This window comes from Caretta caretta, chromosome 1 (genome assembly GCF_965140235.1).
Source record: "Caretta caretta isolate rCarCar2 chromosome 1, rCarCar1.hap1, whole genome shotgun sequence".
Taxonomy (NCBI): domain Eukaryota; kingdom Metazoa; phylum Chordata; order Testudines; family Cheloniidae; genus Caretta; species Caretta caretta.
The window spans coordinates 14,494,143-14,502,827 of record NC_134206.1 but is presented as its reverse complement, the minus strand read 5'-3'; the positions used below and the strand labels follow the sequence as shown (position 1 = coordinate 14,502,827).

The following is an 8,685-nucleotide window of genomic DNA, read 5'->3' as shown; positions in this document are numbered from 1 at the left end:
AACATTTCCAAACTATCCAGACCTAACACACAGCAGGTGCTGCCTCAGCTGGGATCTCAAACCCTTTGAAATTCACCCTGCCCTTTATAAAGGGCCTCGTCTCTTTCATGTCAGTGGGATACAGCATTCAGTGATGGCCACAGGTCTCTTTGTTACACAAGGCCATGCTGTGATGCTGAGAATCTGAACCTCCTAGTAAATTATATGTAGTTCAGGGAGGGGGAAAAAACCCAGTATGAGTACAGGAACCAGCACCAGATTAAGAGATAAAACAGCATACATTTATCTGTCAAAATTATGTTAAAAAATTATAGCAATTTACACAGATGAGATTATGAATAAACATTCTTTTTTCAATGCCTTTTCTCAGCTCATTGGTGACTGCTTTGAGCTATCCCTTGGGGAGGTGCTCCTATCTGTTACCTTGGTCTGAATGCTGAGTAACTCTGGGTATGTCTACACGGCAGTCAGGAGGTGCGACTGCAGCACGTGTCGACGTACCTGGGCGAAGGCCACTCAGGTGTGTATCCAGGGTCTGGGCGGGCAGGGCTAGCCCATGTAGCCACTGCTGTTGCTGCAGCATAACTGCTATTGTTACTCCATAAGCAGTTATACTGCTAGCTAGATCAAAGCCAAGTTGGGTATGTATACGTGTGTTGCAATCGCCCTATCTGATTGCAGTGCAGACATAACCTCTGTTGAAGCCAAACAGGCAATCTACCCCTGAAAGGCTCAATAGCCCATACTGATGCTGCGGGCATTGACCTCTGCTTCTTTGAGCCTGAACTTTTTCACGGCTAACCTGTGAAAACAACACCCATCTAGACTTAAATGCAAGGGAGGGTCTTAATAGTTTACCACTGTCTGGAAATAGCAGGGTGATTTAATAAAGCTGATGTAAGTCTTAAGGCTGGATTGGAAATAGGAGTTTTACTAAAGGGGACTTTTAATATTGCTGTGATTTTTATTTGACAATCTCTTACCAAGTGATCATGACACTATAGAGTGTGGGAAACTGGAGAAAGTACCATACGGTACTAGTGGAAACTAGAGATGGGCCTAAATTCAAACTCTGGATCTAAACGCACACAAATGTTGGGGAAACAGGCCCCAAATCTGTAGCTGGCCCCTAGCTTTATAGAGGGCAGGATCCAAACCTGAGGTTCTGAACGCTCCAGATGGTGGAGAAATGTGGAGCTGAACTTTCAGGCCCATCCCCAGAATAAACAAATGGGTTGGCCTGGTTTATATAAATTCAAGATGCCTGTCCTCTGGGACATTGTATTTCGTTTTATGCTCCTCAAAGAGTTTGCACAGTTCCTCAATGTACGTCTGATGTAATCGATCGACTTCTTCTTGGGATGGGTTGTGCTTCTTCTCCACCTTAATTGGCTTCCCAACTGGAAAACAAATGCACAAACATTAGGAAAGACTACATCCTATGTGCCAGGGTATCCAGATGCTGCCCTCATCTTTAATCCCAAGCTGTGGCCCCTGGAGGCTCTAGGTTCAAGTATGCAATGTTCCATTTGAACAGAATTGTAGTTAGGGATCAAGATGGAATATTGTATGCTATGGACTTGTATTTGGGAGGTGGTGGGCCTAGCTGATAGGGCATTGAACTACAGCTCAGGAACTAGACCTGGGTTCTAGTTCCAGCTCTGCTGGGTAACCTTGGGCACGTCTGCTCACCACTCTGTGCCTCAGTTTTCCCCATCTGTAAAATGGGGATAATGATACTGACCTTACTTTGTAAAGTGCTTTGAGATCTGTGGATGAAGAGTGCTAGATAAGAGCTAGATAACGTTATCTGTGGGTACCATGAGACACAAAGGCAGGCTGTCACCATTTGAGATAAATGAGATATGGTATTGGGGCTCCTGGCAAGCTGCCCTTGCAGCCCTCACTGTCACTAGGATTTGGCACCTCTGGAGTAACCTCTTGTTTTAAAACACAGAGAAAAGATCTCAGTGAAGCCACAAGCTGCCACCGGAATCTTGGCTCTTGCCCAGGGAAGAGCCGTGGGAGCACTGTGGCTATCACCAAAAAAGCCTCCCCCCTTAATTGTAAGCTGAATTTATCTACAAAGCCATTCACAGAGCCCCAGGAGCTAGGCGTGAGGCCTGGGGAGCATGTCTACACTGCAGTGAAACACCTGCCGCTGGCCAATGGCCACTGACTCACGCTGGTGGGGCTCAGGTTGTAGGGCTAAAAAACTGCAGTATAGATGTATGAGATGAGGCTGCAGTCAGGACTTGGGACCTCGCGACAGGGGAGGTTCCAAGAGCCCCAGTTCAAGCCTGAGTCTGAAGGTCTACCCTGCAATTTTATAACCCCCCAGCCCCAGTCCCACCAGCCTGAGCCAGCAGACACAGGCCAGCGGCCAGTCTTTTATTGCACTGGAGGCATATCCACAGAGGTCAACATTTTCAAAATACACTTGTAATTTTGGTTGCTTGCACTTCTGGGCGCCCAACTGGAGAGGCACCTTAAAGGGGCCTGATTTTCAGAAAGTGCTATTCGCCCACCCTCTGAAAACCTTCACAGGGTTTGAAACTGATTTTGAAACACCTCAAAGGTATTTTGGCCCCTAACTTCCATTACAGTCAATGAAAGATGTAGATGGGGCCTAAGAGACTCTAGCAATAAGAACAAATGTCCTTCCTCCCCAAGAAGCAATTTACAGTGGGACAGGCTGCCTCTTTATCAGGCAGGAAGGCCTTGAGGTTATCTGTTGTCCTTCTGAACTTCACTCTAATTGTGTTTGTCAGGCTGCAATGGGTTCCTATTGTTTCAAGTTGCTGTCCATCTCTCTAATTAAAGGCCCTGAAGACGCAGGTGTGAGGGCAAGTAAAGCCATTGAGAAGTTCCAAACAAGCTGTAAAACAATTAGGAGTAATTGTAGGCTGTCAAACCCAATCAGCATGGTCAGCCTTGGTCTTTAATTAGACTAACAAATGCGGGCTGTGCTCAGTGGGTCAAATCCACTGTTGGTGAAAGCAGGTGCGATTCCATTGAAACCACTGAGCTCCACTGAAATCTAGCCACACGTGGACTGGCATGCTAGGAACCGCCTTTCTCTGTAGTTTGTTCATTTAACCAGCTCTTTCAGCTGCTTCTTCTCTAAATCTAGTGCTGCTCCTTTTAAACACTCCGTAGGGCTGCAGATTTGTTCAGTCTCTGATCTGCTTGTGGAACTGGCTGGAGGATGCAGAAACAATCAAATCTACTTAGTGTGATGCAAAGTTTCAGGTCAGAGCTGAACCAAAGCAACCTGGTCCCTATGTACACCATAAAAGGGGCTCCCTGTAGCCCCCATCCCTATGCTGTAGCCCTGCCCATCCTTGCGGGAGGCAGAAGGTTTCTGAGCTCAGATCAATGGGGCAGTTCACACTTCTTAGAGCTATTGTTTCAGGCTGTCTGCAGACTCAGGCAGACATCCATTATACTTGGGTCACCTTTTCAAGCTTTTCTGTGCATCCAGGAGCAGGTGCCCTAGTCATATGCCTGAAACGAGCCATGGCTTAGCTTGTGCAAGCTGGCAGCAAATCCTTAACTCTACCCTGGAGCCAGGAGAAAGCAGGGGCAGGAATTGTATGTCTCTGAGTAACAACGCCCCTTTGGGGGCTGCTTTGGGATTGATGTAGCGTAAGCACTATCCCTGGCACAGGGCTAGGTCCAAAGGCACCGTCTTGCCCTAGGTGCCTGTCACCATCTCCAAGCGCAATCACAGCACCCTGTGACCGGGACAAACTTACCCACGGTGAAGATGGGCCGTCGATATGGGAGCAGCCCGAAGCTGTACTGGAACATGCCCCGGGCGTGGAACAGGGGGAGGGAGATGCCCATGATTTGCTGAAGACGGTGCTGCGTTCGCCGCAGCCAGGAGCCCTTTGGGTTGTCGACCTGGTCAAAGAGCTCGTTCTCTCCGAAGGAAAACACGGGGACGAGTGGAGCCCTGCAGAGGCAGAACGGGGACACGGCAGGCAGCAGGCCAGCAGACAGGGCACGCAAAAGGAGGCTCTTTCTGTGCATGGCCAGAAGCCAGCAGAGCTCTGCACTCTGCACGAATGCTCACTCTGCCGTTGGGCAGGAGACAAGGTGAAGGCACCGCCACCTGCCCCTCTGGAAGAGCAGCGTCTGCAGCGCCCACGCGAGGGCTCTGGGGCTCATAGTGCCGGGGGAGTGGCATGGCTCGGCTAACCTACCCCTGTCCATCAAAGGAGTCTCTATCTTGCTCAGAGCAGGCAGGCTCCCCCTTCCCGCGGATGGGCAGGGCTGTCTAGGGCGTGGTTTTATGAACACAGTGCCGGCCTTGAGCATGAGCAAAGCCAATGGCCACTCGTGCCAAAGCCCATTGAAGTAAATGGAGAGACTCCCACTGGCGTCAACAGGCTTTGGAGCTGGCCGGTAGAGGCACCCCAACCAGCGTCAGTCCTGGCGCTCTCAGGCCAGCCCCGGCTCTCCTTCCGGCTGTGGGACTGGAAGGGGAATGGCCCAGCCAGCAGGCCGTCCTCCCCTCCTCTGGCCTAGTGGCCTTATTCCCCTGCCTCCCCTCCTGTTGCTGTGGTGTCGGCGTGAGGGCAGCGACAGGGCTCCCAGCATTACCCGTGCTCTATGGCCAGCCGAATGAACCCTTTGCGGTTTTTCAGCAGTAGGGTGAAGGCTCCGGGCCGTGCATCCAGGGCCTCCTGGGCCCCTCCCACTGCTATGGCCAGCATGTTCCCGCCTCCCCGCCTCCTCAGTACGTACGAAGCGCTGTCTTTGTCGGAGGGGACGAGGCCTGGGTGGGGCAGAGACAAGAAGAGACACTTGACATGAAGAGCCTCCATTACCATGGTCAGTCATTCATACATCACTACTTGTACAGCTCCGCTACGGTGCTTGAAGGTGCTTCCTCCTCTCTTCTATAGCGCCAGAAGTTGATCCAGCCCTTTCCAGCCCTCCAAACCCCAACTGGGGGACAGTCACAGGGTGAGCTGGTCCTTTTTAGGGAATCTGGGCTCAGCCTCACTCTGTGACAGTGACCCAACGTATGGGGCCCATGCAGGAGACTGAACAAGCGTGGGATTTATCCCTCTCTTTGTTAGGTCGGGGTCAGGGTTCTGTATCGCTGATGTCAGTAATTTCTCAACAACAGATTTGCGTGGAATGTGGGTGACTTTGGGGCTGAAATGAGTGGTGTCCCTGAAAATGAGGTCCCTTGGAGAGGTAAGTCCTGTTCCCTGCCTTGAAAAGTCTCCAGTCTAAATAAGACAAGGCAAGACCTATGGCCTCCTTTCTGCAGAGGGCAGGTCCGGGGTTACTAATGGGAAGAAGTAAGGGGCAGCGACTGCCTGGGGAGATTTTAAGAAGGGATTTGGAGGTGAGAGGTGTTTGACAGATTTGGTCAAAGAGACTGCTCCTGGTGCAGGAGGCATCATGGTGGAAAATAACAGTACGTATGTGATTATTAGCATCTGGAGGCCAGGCAGCAGCAGACAAAGGAATAGGTTAAAAAGCAGAACCGTAACTAGGGTGGGACGAGCGGGGTAGCCGCCCAGGGTGCCAAGCTGCGGGGGAGGTGGGGGGGCATGAGGAAAAAACCCGGGTAGGGGAGCAAATATGTTTGCTTGCCCCAGGTGCTACAATGCCGAGTTATGGCTCTGCTAAACAGCTGCTATTGAGAAGCATGGGAGCTGTTGTGGCCTTTTGCCAAGAGGCCAGCCCTGAACCATTCCATCCTCTCTCTGCCACTGACTCACAAAGAGACTTTGGGCAACTCACTTGGGCTGGGATTTTCGGAGTTAGGTGCCCAACTCGATTGAATATTACTGCGATTTGAGTGTCTAACTCTCACTGGCCACTGTGGAAATCGTACCTAGTAGCTCTCTGGCTCCATTTCCCCATCTCGTCCTTCATAAAGCGCCGCGCGTGCTCAGCTGGAAAGTGCCGTGCATCATGCCATGGCGCGGCTGCTCGCTCAGTTCCCACCCCAAAACCTTGTTGTGCTTTCTGCCAGCTCATGTGCAATGGGCACTTTCGGGTGCCAGGGGCACAGCAGAAGCTGCTGCTCCAGCACTTTGAAAGCGCTGCTGCAACGGGTGTAAAGGGTCTGGGCAAGCACCCAGGAACTGATCCCGCAAAGCACTTACACAGGTGCTCAACTTTGTGTGCAAATAGTGCCACGGACTTCAGTGAGACCATTCGCGTGCCTAGAGCAAAGCGGATGCTTCCGGCTTTACTGGACCGGGACCTAAAGCCTCGCTGATTTAATAATAAACAGCAACAGGGGCAGCATTTTGGAGGAGGAAAGGACAGAGGTGGGTTGGCGTGCAGTTCCTATTGACATCAATGGGAGTTTGGCCACTGACTTCAATGGGAGCAGGATTGGGCTCCCATGGGTGACCTGGTGGGATGACAAACCCCATCTTCACCTGTGGAGTCAATGAAAACGGTGCCAGCCCTGGTGAGGTTTCTGCCTCCCTCTTATGTCTCTTTAAACAGTGGAGATGCAGCTGTGACTCGGCCAGCATTCTATTCTGCCTCTGCCACTGACTCACCGAGAGACTTTGGGCAAGACACTTAGGCTGGGATTTTCAAAGGAACCTAAGAAACATCCACTGAATCTTACTGGGATTTGAGTATCTAACTCTCATTGGCTCAGGTGGAAATCGTACCTATTAGCTCCCTGACTCAGTTTCCCCATCTATTCAATAACACTTAACCTTCTTCGAAAAGTGCTGGGGGTGCTCAGATGGAAAGTGCGATGTATTATTTTCATCGGCTTATTTTTTCTCACTGCCTGTTTCTTCTCCAGTCTCCAGGATTCTATCTCTGTCTGTGGGTACGTCTACACTGCCAAACAAGCCAGTGAGTCTCAGAGCCCAGTTTAACTGATGGGCTTGCAAGGGTCATGCTGCAAGGCTAAAAACAGACACTCCCCCCCCCCCAGGTTTCAGAGCCATGCTCCAGCCCAAGTGGGAACATCTACACTGCTATTTTTTTGCCCTGTAGTGAGCACCGGAGTCAGATGAGACTTGCTGTTGCAGGGTGTTTTTTGCAGGGTAGATGTACCCTGTGTGACCTGTGGACTGGCAGCTCCATCTGTAGCACAATGGTTTGTTATTTGCATCGTGTTTCCCTGCAACAGCAGCAGGGTCTAAGTCCAGAGGACATTTTTTCTCCCTCTTCCATAGTAAGAGCAAGTTCTCGCCTGGATGCGATTTGAACATGAAATAATTGAATTCTCCACCCAGCATGTGGGGGATTTAGCTCTGCCAGTGAGCAGCACTCGCCCTTTGAAATCAGCGGCGGCGGTGAAGCTATGTCCTCAGCTTTGAGCGTGTTTGGGGTTGCATCAGGGCGTGTTGGCTTTTCTTTAACCATTTCATGTAACGAGCAATGCATGAACAGAGGCAGGGTGGTCTCGTAGCTGAGACACTAGGCCAGGACCCAACAGATGGGGGTTCAAATCCTTGTTCTGCCACAGATTCCCTGTGTGACCGTGGGCGAGTCACTTAGCCTGGCTGTTCTTCTGCTCCCCATCTGCAAAATGAGGGTCTTTTTGTCTTGTCTGTTTAGACCAATGGTCTCCAAACTTTTTTGATCACGCACCCCATCAGTAAAAAATTTTTGAGCATGCACCCCCAATATATGTATACTTATTTATGTATAAATTATATACATGTACTACTGTACTAATATACTGTGTAAATTATAAAACATACACAAAAATAGAAATTAAAAAATGATGAGATAAAGATGAAATAAACAATATTTTTAAAATATTTTTTTATTTTATTTATTAACAGTACAAAAACTTTTTTTGCTCTCACTAAAATCTTATTAATAATAATTTTTGTTTTAGTGAGAGCAATGTGATGGAATATGCTTTATTATTTTTGAAAATCTTGGTTTAACACTTTGTGATACAGCGGGTGCTCAGGGTGGGGTGGGGGGTCTAGGAGGGAGTTAGGGTGCGGGAGGCCGCTCAGGGTGGGGGTGCGGGAGGAGGCTCAGGGCTGGGGCAGGCAGGAGGTGCAGAGCACTGACCTGGGGCAGCTCCTGTTTGGTGCAGGGGGTGTGCAGGTGGCTCTGGTAAGGGCAGCACCACCCCCATGGCCACGATTCTGGGAGCTGCCCCCCCAGCAGGCAGGGCCACCCGGAACGCAGGGGCTTTAGGGGCTTAAGGCCCTGGGCTAAGGGGGCCCCGGGGCCCTGGCCTGCAGCTCTAAAGCCCTTTTTGGAATGCGGCCCTGAGAGCACAGGCCGGAGGACTCAGGAGGAGCAGGGGCAGCCGCGCAGCCAGTGGCTGGAGAGAAGCAGAGAGTAGCACTGTATGTAAGGGAGCAGTATGACTGCTCAGAGCTCCGGTACGAAACTGCAGAAAAACCTGAGTGTCTCTGGATTAAGTTTGGAAGTGTGAGCAACAAGAGTGATGTAGTGGTGGGAGTCTGCTATAGACCACTGGACCAGGGGGATGAGGTGGATGAGGCTTTCTTCCGGCAACTCGCAGAAGCTACTAGATCGCACGCCCTGGTTCTCATGGGTGACTTTAATTTTCCTGATATCTGCTGGGAGAGCAATACAGCGGTGCATAGACAATCCAGGAAAGCGTAGGGGCCAATTTGGAAAGCATAGGGGACAATTTCCTGGTGCAAGTGCTAGACGAGCCAACTAGGGGGAGAGCTTTTCTTGACCTGC

General features: G+C 50.6%; 1 protein-coding gene across 2 annotated transcripts in view; it reads right to left on the bottom strand.

Annotated features, from left to right (window-relative positions):
* Positions 1 to 259: 259 nt before the first annotated feature.
* Positions 260 to 8,685, bottom strand: part of MOGAT2 (monoacylglycerol O-acyltransferase 2) — a 47,234-nt gene continuing 38,808 nt past the window's right edge. For both annotated transcript variants that reach the window (XM_048840032.2, XM_075126144.1), the window contains exons 4-6: positions 4,609 to 4,783; positions 3,759 to 3,958; positions 260 to 1,400 (exon numbers count right to left, since the gene is read on the bottom strand). In XM_048840032.2, coding sequence (XP_048695989.2) covers positions 1,246 to 1,400; positions 3,759 to 3,958; positions 4,609 to 4,783 — 530 coding nt within the window. In that variant the 3' untranslated portion in view covers positions 260 to 1,245. The remainder of the gene's footprint in view (positions 1,401 to 3,758; positions 3,959 to 4,608; positions 4,784 to 8,685) is intronic.